Source organism: Pseudorca crassidens, chromosome 18, assembly GCF_039906515.1.
Source record: "Pseudorca crassidens isolate mPseCra1 chromosome 18, mPseCra1.hap1, whole genome shotgun sequence".
NCBI classification, from domain to species: Eukaryota; Metazoa; Chordata; class Mammalia; order Artiodactyla; family Delphinidae; genus Pseudorca; species Pseudorca crassidens.
Genome location: NC_090313.1, coordinates 1354827 through 1369172, shown reverse-complemented (window position 1 = coordinate 1369172; position 14346 = coordinate 1354827). Strand labels below are relative to the sequence as shown.

General features: G+C 55.0%; 1 protein-coding gene across 3 annotated transcripts in view; it reads left to right on the top strand.

Moving 5' to 3' along the window:
* Nucleotides 1-232: 232 nt before the first annotated feature.
* The window catches only part of TMEM255B (transmembrane protein 255B), a 32356-nt gene continuing 18242 nt past the window's right edge, over nt 233-14346 (top strand). For 2 of the 3 annotated variants that reach the window (XM_067713021.1, XM_067713019.1), the window contains exons 1-3: nt 233-419; nt 6500-6642; nt 9197-9259. In XM_067713021.1, coding sequence (XP_067569122.1) covers nt 353-419; nt 6500-6642; nt 9197-9259 — 273 coding nt within the window. In that variant the 5' untranslated portion in view covers nt 233-352. The remainder of the gene's footprint in view (nt 420-6499; nt 6643-9196; nt 9260-14346) is intronic. The other variant, XM_067713020.1, reaches the window with a different exon arrangement.

The following is a 14346-nucleotide window of genomic DNA, read 5'->3' as shown; positions in this document are numbered from 1 at the left end:
CCACCAGCAGCGCACGCGGGTTCCTTCCCCCAGATTCTCAACACTATTACCGTCCCAGCTTTAAAGGTTTGCCTGTGCCAAGTCCGGGGCGGGGCGGGGGTGGTGGTGGTGGGTGGGAACTGGCTCTCAGTCCCCGGCCGCATCGCCTTCCCTTCCCTGGTGCTTTGCGCTCCGGGAAAACCGGGAGGGGGCAGGGGGCGGGGCGAGGGGCGGGGCGCAGGTGGGAGGCGAGCGGACCGACGCTAACCGGAGGGGCGGTGCTCGGGCATCTGGTCCTCACGGCCACCGCGCCCCACGGTCGCTGTCGCAGCGGGAGAACACGCAGCCCCTCCCCCCCGGAGCAGCCCCCGGGATGCAGCCGCTCCCGCCGCCGGTGCCCGGGCCCCTGGCCCTGCTGGACACGACAGGTGAGCGCACAGGTGAGCCAGGCTCCGGTCTTCCGGCGCCCGAGCTCCGCCGGGGCCCCTGGGCGCGGGCACAGGCCCTCTCCCTCCGCTTTTTCCTGAGTGTCCAGACTTTGCGCCTGTCTCTCCCCGTCTCGTTCTCCGCTGTCCTTTACTACGAACAATAGACGACGATCCGTATAAACCTTACAACGCACTCCTTTGCCATCTCTTCCACCCCATTTCAGGCTCCAAAAATTTCTAAGAAAAGGTCATTTCGTGGGGCCAGGTGGCTTCTTCATGCTTGAAAGTGACCAAGGCCCTTAGGGCATTCTTGGCGCGGCTGTCCGCCTCATCCGCGCCCTCCCCAGGCTTCTCTCCCGTAAATTCACGGAATCTCGAATTCGCGGATTTCCCACCAAGCCCGATGCAGCCAAAGCCAGGCGGCGGGACACAGGAAGCCGGAGCCTTTGTCTCCCTACCGGGAAGTGGCCGGGAGGGGAGTAATGGGGGTGTTTTCCTGACGGGGAGGCCGGGAAGCCTTCAAGAAAAGAGAAGGTAGTCCCACGGCGAGCGGGGCTCTGACGGACGGGCGGAGGGGTGGTGATGCCTCGGGGTCCGGCTGCCGCTACACAGGGGTCCAGTGGAGAGCGCAGGGGTTTACCTCCCAGCCCTGTGTGCAGTGGCTTTGCAAAGTCTCTTTTAAAAGACCAGATTAGTGACGTTGCTTGATTTTTAAATGATAATCAAGGCTTCTGGCTTCTTCCTAAAAGAAACAATTCGATACCCACCGCTCTCTAAAGCCAAATGCTCTGTGACAGACTGACCTACACGTGTTCCATCCTCCTGGAAAACAATTACTTATTATAATGACAACTAGTTGTTATGACTAGTTATTAACTACTTACAATTATTACCATCATTATATTAGAATGACTTGATTTCAAAAATAGCATTTTTGACTTAGAATTTTCTTCTGAGGAGGAACTTTAAATTTAAAAAATACTGAGAGTTGGTTTTTTATTTAAAAATACTAAACAAGAGTGTAGCTGGGATGGGATTATGGGTATTTTCTACCTTACATGTCTGCACTCATGCCCTTGGGGGATGTGTTCTGTGTAAAAGAAAAATAAAAGGGAAACTGTTGGCTGAGGGCACGTCCTTGTGCCTTTGTCTGTTTCCCTGGGACAGTTACTTAGCCCCCATGGCTGCCGTTGAGATGAAATGATTAAATGAGCTCATTCTTCTTTCTGGGAGGCCCGGCCCTCCTGGCAAGGAGGGGGTGACGAGGTGACTGCTCCCACCCCGGTCTTTGTGACACGCTCTTCCCGGCTCCACTAAGTGGAGAAGGTGCGGAGGGGGACAGGCCCTAGGTCTGCTCCATCCTTGCACCTGGTCGTGGAGCCACAGAGGCTGGGAGGAGGCTGGGAGGGGGCTGGGAGGAGGCTGGGAGGGGAGGCTGGGGGGAGGTTGGGAGGGGGCTGGGAGGAGGCTGGGAGGGGAGGCTGGGAGGAGGCTGGGAGGGGAGGCTGGGAGGAGGCTGGGAGGGGAGGCTGGGAGGAGGCTGGGAGGGGAGGCTGAGGGGAAGCTGGGGGGAGGTTGGGAAGAGGCTGGGAGGAGGCTGGGAGGGGAGGCTTGGAGGAGGCTGGGAGGGGAGGCTGGGAGGAGGCTAGGGGAAGGCTGGGGGGAGGTTGGGAAGAGGCTGGGAGGAGGCTGGGAGGGGAGGCTGGGGGGAAGCTGGGAGGGGAGGCTGGGAGGAGGCTGGGGGAGGCTAGGAGGGGAGGCTGGGAGGGGAGGCGGCAGGTGCAGGGAGCTGGCGGGGCTCCTGAGGAGCGACATTCTGCACAGGCTGGAGTCAGGAGAACAGTGAGCAGGCAGGTGAGATGCAGGTTTGGCCTCAGCCCCACAGCCCCAGACGCCCCCCCTCCACTCCCAGGTGGAGAGCAGCGGGTAGGAGTAAGTGCTGATTCACCTTGACTTTAGCACCACCCACGACCACATGCCCATTATGCGCATAGACACGCATCTGGAATTTCACAGATGTTCTCTCACTGCATCCTTATCACAGTGAAGAGGCAGGCAGTCAGGGGGTTGTCATACCCCCCCCCCACCCCACCGCTTTGCAGATCAGGAAACCGAACTTCCCTCATTCATTCAGCATGAGAAGATACAGGCTCGGGGACCGGCATCAAGCAAGATCCCAGGGCCCCTGCTCTCAGGGTCCTCCCTCTGCAGGGCTCGGAGAGGGCGGGGGGCCGTGCGCAATCACTCAGCAGGCCTGGCAGCCCCACAACAGCTTGGGCAGCGTTCGTGTAAGTTGCCACCAGTGCTATAAGCCTAACAGTAGAGATTTTAACTAGGAGTCAGGGCACTGCCTTAAGGATGCTTCAGTTGTAACAACACACACAGTAGGACTCCTGCTAATGGGACAGGAAGGTCGAGGGAACAATTCAGGGAATTCGGTTTTTTTCGTTCAGTGTGGACCCCCTTTTCTCCGAAACTTGACCTAAAAATGCATATGTCTTATGGCGATTAGAAAGACACCCTACCTCCTTTTCTCGAGGTTATTTCTCGTTGTCTTATTTTTTATGCAAACCCCTCTATTTATAAAGACTATTGAAGGTTGGGACTCTTCTCTTTGTCATCCCTGTTGTACCTTGAATCAAAATATTGCAGTCTGTGTCATTGGGATGAGGTTGCTCAGAAGCATCCCTTTCCCACCTGCCTGTCTCTCCAGACCTCACGGTAAACTCGGAACGCGCAGTACGAAGCGTGACAAGGAGGACAGCCTGCATCCTGTGATCTTTGTCACGGAGAAGTTTCAGAGGGAAAGTCATGCAGGGAAAGCCTGGTGAAGTCATACTGAAAGTGGCTCCTAGGAAGCTTTACACGGTCCCAAAGGAGATGTTTGACGTGACCTGTCAGAATGTCACTAACGGACTTGACAAGGTCCCAGCAAAGCTGTTTGCCTGGTGGGGCCCCTCAGGTCCCCGCTCATCACGCGACCGCCCTAAAGGGACAAGTCAAAGCGGAGGCAAGAACCTTCGGAACCAGAATATCCCCGCAGGGGGTCTTCCAGACGGGCCCACAGGGGCTAAGAGACAAGGCCCAGGGGCCGGAACTGTGGCTTGAAGCAGGTGCTGAGGCCTCAGTTAGTTATTCTGAGAGAAATAGACACGTAACGCATTCAATTAGGGGAAACAGCAAGAAGTCCTCTGAGGAGGAGGGCATTCCATAACCTTCTCAAATACTTAGTCCCAGAAAGTTTAGTTTCAAGAGGCTTCTTGCTCTTAAAAGACATTTTACAGCGGAGATGGGGACGGAACCTCGGGAAGAACAGTTGAGGAGATCTGATGAGGAGGCGGTGCTGCCCTGGGTCCATCCGCAGGGGCTCGGGGGCTGGCGGGGCGGGTAGCGCACGGGAGGGGTGACCGCTAGGGGCGGGTGGGCGAGCGGAGGCTGCAATGCCACCCCCCACGACTGCTGGGCGGCCCTGGCGTGAGTGTCTCACCAACTTCCATGGTAGCAGCTTCACTAACTTCCAAAACATAGAAGAAGGTGGTTTTCAACCTTTGTGTCCATTTGTTCCCAATGTACCTGCCTTTCTAAAGTTAATCACCCAGAGCAGAATGTCGCCCGAGGGGAGCCTTCTCTTTTCCTCTCACGCACTCATTTTCCAAGTGGCTTTGCCATTTCTGTCCCATTTCCCTACAGACACCCCAGATCGGCTGTAACCACTGATCTTTCTGACTCTGGGGCAAACCAACCTGTACTTATATCCTCGGTTTCAGGCTCTAGATACATGCAAGGAAAAATAAGTGACTGCTGTCTGCATGCACACGACTCTGCAAGTAAGATGCCGTGAATAATAGTGAACAGATAAAAGCCCACCAAGGGGGCCCCAGGGCCGCTGGGTCCCAAAGGTGTAAGTCGTCTCCTAGCACTTGTGGCTGTGCTTCTGTAGACACTCCTACAGATGGTTCACCCTCAACAGTTCTTACATATTTGCAGTAAAAAGTACGAGAAAACAGCAGTGAAAGAGCAGGTGAAGGGAGGTGAGGGCCTCGCAGGAAATGAAGCGACCTTCCTGAGCCCTTCGCCCTCACCAGGCCAGCGGGTAGAAGCGGCGTTCCCGGGCTGGCCAAGTGATTCTGAGTGAGCACGTTGACCCAGAGTTGTGTGGAATCTATTTCTGAGTGCGTGACAATCCCTTTCTTGGGTGGTGTGACCTTGACCTGCCGTTAAACTTTGCTGACGAGACTGCGGACGGGCGTGCAAATCTTCAAAGGCACAGTCTGGGCCGGGGCCTGGGGTCATCTGAGACAGTGGTTGAGGTCAGACGAGCAGCCGCTTCCCCACCAAACACACACACACACACACACACACACGTCAATTTTAACACTTTGGTGCGGGAAGAAGCACCACGTTTTCTTTCATCCTGTTTTGTTGTGGAGTCACAGGGATGAAGATGGTTAACCCTCCAACAAACGAGACACACCAGCATGGCTGTGTTCAGTGTGGAGCCTCGTCCTGCCCTCTGCCTGGCCTGTGTCTCTGCCTCCGTTGTGCGGTTGCTGATGACTGCGTAGGAACAGGCGTATCTGAGATCGAATTGCTGTAATAATGATTACAATTACGGTTATTGTAAGTGAGGCTTCCCTGCCTTCCCTGAGGCACACGAGAGGAAGAGCGGCTCACACGAAATCCAGGAGTCGAGGCCTGAGGGAGGAGGGTGCCAGGGATGGAAGGTTTCCTTTCTTGGATTCTGTGACAGTTAAAATTAGCTTTGGCCACAGATACCAGGGCATCCACAGTAGTGGCTTATGGTCCAGAGATTTAATTCTGTTGCCTAATCAAAGTTCGGAGGTGGACAACCCAGGGCTGTCTTTCTGCTCTGCCTCTCTTTGGGTGTGACTTCTATTGTCAAGGTTCCCTCATGGTGCAAAATGGCTGCAGGGGCTCCACCTTTATGTTCACATTCCAGGCCGCGGGAAGGATGAAGGGGAGAAAGGCAAAGGGACTGGCTCCTTTAAGAGATTTCCTGTAGGTCCCACCCAACATTCCTTGTTGAGGTGGAGATTTTTTGCTGAGAACGTAATCACCCAGCTGGAGCAGAGGCTGGAAAATGCCATCTTTCAGCTGGCGTGTTTCCACATCCAATAATTGGGGCCTGTTGACAAGGGGAGAGGGTAATGGGCGTGCAGGTGGGCAGCGGCGGGCTCTGCACACTGTTATACTTTCTTTCCACCCCTTCCCATTTGATCACTCACGTGTTTGGTGCTGAGCCAGGTATAGGAGTGGAAGAACACAGGATGCCTGCCCTCCAGGGAACGGCTCGGTGTGGACATGGGGGCACAAGTGCACCCATGGAGCAGCGTGGACGTGCTGGCCATCCCAGAGGGACGCACGGCCCCTCTCTGTGTGGGACCTGCTCGGCCTGGTCCAGGGCAGTGTGCAGAGGTCCTCTGTGCAGTCTTGGAGTAGGGCAGGGTCCAGGGTCATGGACTTGGCAAGGCCCAGGGGTGCTTGTTGATGCAGGTAAAGTGCTCAGTAAGACCAGGCGCGGAGCAGATGCGCCATAAGCGGCCGGCGTGACTGCTGCCGTGTGGGGTGAAGCCGGGACGGAGGCCGCAGGGGACTTGGAACCCGGGGAGGGCCCAGCCGCCCCCTGACGTTTACTGAGAAGCTGCTGTGCGCGGGCACTGTCTCAGGTGGCAGGGACGCAGCGGGGGACGAGGCAGGGCCCCTGCCCACCCTCATGGGGCTCGTCGTCCGGACGTGTGGGTGGTGACAGTGCCTGGAAACCCCTGGGTGCGGTGGGGGCCACAGGGGAGGGTGGCCGTGCAGGGGTACCGGCGGGGTCTGGGTGCCCTGTAGGAGACGACGGTGAGTCCTCAGGGCGGGCGGAGGGGTGGCGAGGGGTCCCGCTCTGAGCACGGGGATGGGCGGGGAAGAAGGAGGCGGTGGTGGTCCCTGGGGAGCGCGTCCCAGGCTCCTGCCAGCGAGCAGCAGGGCTGCAGCAGAGAGCCAGGCTGACCCGGGATGCGCTCGAGGTCCTGGCCCCCCGCCCCAAGCTCAGCCCCTTACCAGCTGGCTCCTTGTTTCTGTTCCCCCAGAAGGGTTTGCGAGAAGAAAGAAGACTTCCCTGTGGTTTGTGGGGTCTCTGCTGGTGGTGTCCACCTCCATCCTGACCGTCGGCCTCGCTGCCACCACCAGGACGGAGAACGTGACCATGGGCGGCTACTACCCCGGGATCATTGTGAGTGGCGCGGTCCCTGGGGTCTGCCGGTCGGGGGGCCTGGGGGCCGTGGGGACACAGATGTCCGTGTGCTGCAGACACGCTCCACCCCAGCCCCCCGAGGTGGAGGTTTAGGGCAATTATCCTGCATGCTCAGGTGGCCTCGTGGGGCACAGGGTCCTGAGAGGTGGGGGAGGGGAAGGAGAGGGGTCGGAGGCAAGAGGTGCGACAGGCCCTGGCCCAGAGTCTCCCCAGAGTGCCCGGGAAGAACCAGCCCTGTGACGCCTGGACTTCAGCCCCACGAGACCAAGCTGAGCAAACCACCCCTCGGAAACTGGACTCAGAGCTTTAAAAGACGCCACGGAACCTGGATAGAAGGTGCGTTCGTGGGACCGCATGGGATCAGCAGGAAGACGAGCTGACGTGGTCCTCACCTCCGCTTCTGGGCAATAACCCCACTAGGTAAACCCACAGCCCAGCCAGACCTGGCAACAGCGGCCCCCAAATCCAGAATCCTCCAGACTTCTGAACTGTGGAATTGCGTCCATTTGTTGGCAGTAAAATTTGCTCCAAGCGTCTGCATCGCACTCAGGGAGCGTCTGTGAAATTGCTTTTTATCAGATATGATGCCCTGCAAACGCACCAGAGCCCTGAGGGGCTGTGTCACAAGTGCTAAACCAGGATTTTAAAAACGAAGCTTATTCAATCTCATTACTCTCACTAGAGGTATTATGCAGATTAGTCACGATGTTGATAACATTTTAACAAGGATGAAAATACTTTACAAATATCATTCATTTTCTCTTTATATTTTTCTTTATTTTTAGATTTTGTCTGTGCTTTATAAGTCTACATTATCTTCCTGTGTACACTTTCTGAGTAAACCTACATAAATAGTGTCTGTGCAGGTAGTAATCTCAGTGAACTCCCACGAGACTCTGCTTCCCGGCCCGTGTCCTGGACGGAGGGGAGCCAGGGGTGTGGAGGCTGGCGGCTGTGAAGACGGTCCCCCAGGTGACCGGCAGAGAAGGTCAATCTTGAGTAGGATTTTGCAGTGTTCTCTACGCTTCACTCGTTCAGGATCTCACCTGGAGGTCACCTTCAGAACATCCTGGGTGTGTTCAGAGCCTGGCTCTGCAGAGAACCTGACTCCTGGGCGAGAACCAGAGTGCAACTGGCTTCAGCTCAGCGGTTCTGAAAGCAAACAGTGGACACAACAGATGAGGTTTGCTCAAAGAAAATGTGGATAAAAGTCACTTCTGTGGACGCACGGCATCCGACCTTGAGACTTATAGCAAGGGCGGGTCTCAGGAAGAAACTGGGTGAGAAGGTGCAAACACCTCAACATTTTGGAAAGAGGAATTTTTTCAAATCCAAAAAAATGCAACTTAGCGAGAATTAATAGATATATTTTAATACATTTATGTTGGAATGGACTTGTGATATTTTGAAGAAAGTGCTCATCTTTCCTCACTCCTTGAGAATTCTTAAATTATTGGTGAAAACTACATCTGTGCATTCACGTCCGTCTCCATAGATATAATCCTTGCAGGCAAAGACATCCTTGGACATAAATGGTCTCATTTTTAGTGCATTCAATCTGGCACCGTGGGTAGAGATGCCATAGCTGTGTGGGTCAGTCGCGCGGCTGTCCCCAGGCTGCTGCCTCTGCCTCGCACGGTCACTCAGAATCCAACGGGCCGGGCAGAGCTGAGGGTCACCCCCTGGGTGGGCTCCAGTGCGGGGTCTCGGGGCGGCCCTGTGCCTCTGGGAGGGGCTTGTCACCGGCTGCTTTGAGCGCTGCCTCCCCTGGCGTTGCTGGAGCTCTGCTCTTCAAGCTGAGGGAAAGCTTAGGAATTCTTCCCAGGCAGGTGTTGGGGGATGAGGCCACCGGCGCCCCTGGGCACACTCGGGCGATGCGAGATGAGCACAGTCGTGGTGTTTCTCCAGTGTCCCAGCGTCACCTGCACCCAGGCGGAGAGCTGAGGCGGAGGAACAAGCGGACGGGTTCCCAGGAGCCCCTGGGTGCCCTTCCCGCCCCAAGATTACCTGTTTGCCTGCTCACCTGAGTCAAAAGCTCATTTCTAAGGGGTGTCAGCCGTGTGCGTGTCAGAAACACCCTTGGTTCCAGCTTCCTATGATACTCCCTGAGGGGTCAGCCGTCCTCCCACGACGGCCCAGGAGAAGCTCTCAGACGGGCCTCTCCCTGACCACCAGGCGTGGAGGATGGGTCACCATGAGGAAGTTCTCCTGTCTGGGTGGGGGGCACGTGGCACTCATTTCCTGGACTCGAGAGTTAAACTGACGTAGGAGTTAACACATTTGAACACGGGAGATGAGACAGGCCTGTTTCAGCAGCTTCTATCCCGGTCACTGGCTTCGACGGCTCCTGAGAAGCCCACCCCAATGGGCACGAACCTACCTGCCGCTTAATGCTTCGGGCTGTGTGAGGGGGGCTGGCTGGCCTCGCTTTCCGATAGGATGTCCTGAGGCGGGTGGGCACTGTTCCCTGTGGGCGTTAGGCTGCCAGGCGTGTAACCTGAGCGCTTTCTCCCTTGTTTTCTTCTGGTGTCAGCTGGGCTTCGGATCCTTCTTAGGAATTATTGGCATCAACCTGGTGGAGAATAGAAAGCAAATGGTAAGAATGTGCATTGTTTCTTTCAAATGTGGTTCGTGGGGCTGTACCCGGGGTGGGGGAGAGTGCTGCCCCTCTAGCTGCGGTGTCCCTGGGAAGGCCCCTGCCCCAATCCAGCACCCCCAGGGTCAGTGCCCAGCTTCCCAGACTGTGGACTGTACACCCCAGGACTCAGGGTTGAGTGGGTGCCGTTCACATCTTAGGCTAAGTGAGCATCGCCCCTGGGATTGTAGGGTACATTCTACAACCTCATGTGGTGTCTTAGCAGCTAAGGTTGGGCCACGGGAAGGGGTGGGCTGGGAATGTTGGCAATTAGTTTAAATCATGGTGTATAAGGTTCAGGCAAAAATACGCGTGTATGAATGTCTGTTCTTGAGTCAGGGAGCCTGGCATCTCCTCCTACGTCTGGGGTGTGACGACGGCTCTCCCAGACTGAGGAGAGAGAGGGGGTCAGTGGAAAACCAGGAGAACCGTGGTTCAGAGGTCTTTGCAGAGGGCGTGTCTACAGCTGTTTGGCTGTGGGACGTATGAGGGCCAACCTTGATCAGTCAGGTTACAAACCTGACTTTTATTGATCATTTCAGTTTGGAGTCTGTCGTGTTGATGCAGTGCTTTGGGGAAGAGCGCTATAAGAACAGTTAATTCCTCGTGAATTCAAAATAGTTAACTTTGCCAAATCATTGTGCAGCCAGTGCTGACTTTTGAGAGGGTTCAGGGAGGATGCGGTTGGACCATACGCTGTTTCTGTCTCATCTCCAAATCATCGTAACAGACTGTGCGGGCGTTTCCGCCTCCACCTGCACCTGCCATCATCCTGAGGTATCACCAGGATCCCAGTGGCTGCCCTGGGCTTTCACGGGTGTGTGAGGGTGTGGAGAAGGTGGAGACTTGCACACAGCTGGCGGGAGCGTGAAGTGACGCAGCCACTGTGAAAAACAGCGTGGCAGCTCCTCACAATGTTTCGCGTAGACTTACCGTAGAGGAAAGCGTGTGCTGCCGTCTGCTTCTCGTCTGGCCCTTCTGTTGGGTGTGAAGTGGGGTCTCCTCGTGGATCTGTGTTTCCTCGATGACTAATGATGTCGAGCCTCTTTACATGTGCTGACTGGCTTTTTGTGTATCTGTTTCCGGTTGTCGTTGAGAAATGTCTATTCTAGTCCTTTGCCCATTTTAAAATCGGGTTGCTTGTCTGTTTATTGTTGAGTCGTCAGAGCCCTTTATATATTCTAGATACAGGTCCCTTATCTGATACGTGATTTTCAAGGACTTTAGCCCATCCTGTGGGTTGTCTTTTCACCTTCTTGGTGGTGTCCTTTGAGGCGCAAAAGTGTTCAATTTTAATGAAGCCCGATTTATCTAGTTTTTCTTTTGCTGCTCGTGATTTTGGTGCCATTTCTAAGAATCTCCTGCCAACTCCAAGGTCATGAAGATTACCCTTATGTTTTCTAAGAGTTTTATCGCTTACATTGAAGTCTCTGGTCCATTTTGAGTTGATTTTGTATACGGTGTGGATGGGGATCCACACTCAAGCTCTGGCATATGGCTCCTCAGTGGTCCTGGCACCATTCGGTGAAGAGACTGTCCTTTTTCCGTTGGATGGTCTTGAGACCCTAATTGATAATCACTTGGCCATAGATGTGTGTGTTTAGTTTTAGACTCTCAAGTCTGTTCTGTGATCTGTGAGCTTCTGATAGAAATTGTGTTGAATCTGTAGATCAGTTGAGGGAGTGTCGCCCCATGAACTTGGGGATGTTTTCCATCTCTTTAGATCTTCTTTCAACAATGTTCTGTCATTTTAAGAGTTGAAGTTTTGCACTTCTTTTGTTAAATTTATTCCTAAGTGTTTTATCCTTTTGGAGGCTATTGTGAATGGAATTGTTTTCTTAACTTCATTTTTGGATTGTTCATTGCAAATGTATAAAAGTACAGTTGAGGGGCTTCCCTGGTGGCGCAGTGGTTGAGAGTCCGCCTGCCGATGCAGGGGACACGGGTTCGTGCCCCGGTCCGGGAAGATCCCACAGGCCGCGGAGCGGCTGGGCCCGTGAGCCATGGCTGCTGAGCCTGCGCGTCCGGAGCCTGTGCTCCGCAACGGGAGAGGCCACAGCAGTGGGAGGCCCGCGTACCACAAAAAAAAAAAAACACAATTGATTTTTGCATGCTGCTCTTACATCCTGCAACTCTGTTGGTCTCACTCGTTAGTTCTAATAGTTTTTTCGTGGATTCCTGAGGATTGTCCGTCTATGAGGTCATTTCACCTACAAATAGAGATAGTGTAACTTCTTCCTTTCCAAAATAGTTCCTGGACTTCTATTTCTTTGGCTTTGGCAAAAGAAATGTGGGCCGTGGAGTGGGAGGATAAAAATCCAGAACTGACCCTAGCCCCCAGACAGGGCCCAGCCTCCCTGGAAGCCAGCCTGAGCCCCAGGCGAGACGGGGCCACCAGGCCCCGCAGACCAGAGCTCTCTGCCTGAGGCCGCGTGTGCTGCTGCAGAGTCTCATTCCAGCCCTTTCCGGAGCGCGTCCCCCAGAATCACCTTGTGCGATGAACACGTGTTTCACTGTCTAACATTTAAGTTCATATTCGTGAGAGCTGAGACCTGTGTCGGCCATTAGTCTGTCTGCCGCCTTGACTGTCGTGAGCCTCGGTTTCTCCACATTCAGGATTGTTGAGCATCTGAGTCAACGCACGCGAGAACACGCAGTGCCGCGCTGGTCCGTAACGGGAGTTCGGAGACTAGTAGCCGCTGTTGCTTATTGTACTGAAGCACGGAGGCCAGTCAGAACACTCAAGTTGTAGCAAAGGAAACAATAGGAAGCTGAGGAAACGTCCGCTGGAGACAGTGCTTACTTCAAATGTATCTAGATTTGTAAGAACGCTCCGTTTTCCCTTGCTTTCTCTTCGTTTTAATTTTTTGCAATAGAAAAATTTAAAGGTATGCAGAAGTGGACAGAATAGTGTAACAAACCCTCTGTATCCGTCTCCCAACTTCATCCATTGTCGACTCGTGACCGACCTCGAGGGGTATTTTGAAGCAAGTCCCAGACGTGGTATCATTTGGTCTGTAAACATTTTACTCTGCTCAAGCTAAGGGGTGGCACCTAATCATTACAAATGGCTCCTCCACGACCTCTGCCTGTTACGGCATTAGTCTCCAGTGATGGCCAAAGAATGCCCTCAGCGGAGCCAGCTTTTGATATTTTCCCATTGACGAATGAGTTCTTGCTTTCTCCTTGCCCAGACGTCAGAGGCCCTGATTTCACCCACAGCTCTGCCATCTAGCTTGGTCCCCACGGCCGGGGATGGAGACGTTAGGGCTTAAAGCAGCTTGTTAACTGCCGCCTCCGCCCACCCCCTGCCATGTGTACGTGCATGCGCACACACACAGACACACGCATGCACGCACACAAGAGACACACACGGACACACAGAGACACACACAGACACACACACACAGATACACACACAGACGCATACACTGGAGTCCCCCTGGAACATAGTTTAAAACCCCCTGAACTAGAAGGACCGATGGGGCGTCCCTTAGCGGTAGAAGCGTGTTTCCTACAGAGGGTTAGGGTACGGCCTCCGTCTGCTGGGCTTCTGCTCCTTTGCGTGTTGTGCTAGAGGGTCCTGGCTGTGCCCTCTGGCACCCCTGCTCCGGGTCTTGACATCACAGGAGTCTCCTCGGCCCCTCACCTTCCCGTGTGGAAGCCAAGCTGGTCTCTGTCCCCCCAGGACTGAGCTGGGCGGGGCTGACACAGCAAGGCCTCGAGGGCTAGGCAGGCAGACGTTGGGGTGCTGGGGGATCCGAGGGCCATCGGGGAGGAAGCCTGCGAGGTCCACGGTGACCCACGTGGAGGCTGTGCAGGGGGGGCTGGGCTTTCCCCGTGAGGGCCCACTAGTGACGGGGCAGGAGGGTGGTGGCCAGGTTCACACACTGTCCCACCTCCAACCCCGTGCTCCACCAAAGGGCCTGCACACCCGTCCAGTTCTTTCTTCAACGAATGCTTCCTGGACAGCTGCATGGTGCTGAGCTGGGGGCTGGGGCTGGGGCTGGGGGAGACCCTGAACGCATGGGGCTTCGACCTGTACATGCAGCTGGGGGGCCCTTGGGGCCGACAGGGGAGAGGCAGTGAAGGCAGAGAAGGGCTGGAAGGTCTATCCCCAGGCCGGGACAGGAAGGTGGACGCTCCTGGCAGATAAGGCCGAGAACCGAACAAGGCGAGTCAATTCTGTTAATAGTTTCAAAGAACCAACTTGCACCTCTATTCTCTTTGCTGCTTTTCTGCTGTTTCTTTTATCTCTGCTTAAGCCTTTCCTAGTGCCTTGCTTCTGCTGGTTCTGGGTTAAGATTGCTCTTCTCTTCTAGTTCTCTAAGGTGTTACCGCCTTCTCCTCGGTGTGTGTGTTCACAGCTCTCACTTTCCCTCGGTCCTGGTTTAGCCGCATTGCCTCTTGCCTGGACCCTGTGGTCGGGGCTAATTGCTCCCGTCTCCACTTTCTACCGTTTATCTGGCTCCAGGCAGCCTCCTTCGTATCACATCCTTATCTGTTTGGTGTTTGTTTTTGAAAATCACTTTCCCCTGCTGGAATGTAGTAAACTCTGTGGGCCCAGCGGAGATTTGAAGATGACCTTCCCCCACTGAGAAACAGCTGCCCTTCTCCCAGAAGAGACCCTGACAGGACAAGGAGACACAGTCCCAACCCTAATCTAGTGCCTTCCTTAGTTGCTAGAGTCACAGACAGACCCTGTCTGCAACATCTGTCGGGCCCGGCAGCCCTCGTGTTAGAGAGGGACCTTCGGGGCGTGAGCGGGTCCTTGTGCTATAACGTTGTTAAACCCCTAGGCTGCTCGAGGGGCAGCGAGGCCTGAAAAGGACGTGGTGGCTGTGACCGAAACCAGGACACGCAGGCCTCGGCCAAGGGGCAGCTGCTCGTCCTGGCCGGTTTCCTATTTCCAGCCCGAAGCGCTGGAGGAGAGAACTTCCAATGTCTTTCCCAGCGCCGTCAACTGGACCCTGGTGGTTCCCGGGCAGTAGCACGCGTGCGGTCACCCCAGAGCCGAGTTTACCACGTGTGAGGTGGTGCTAGGTCTG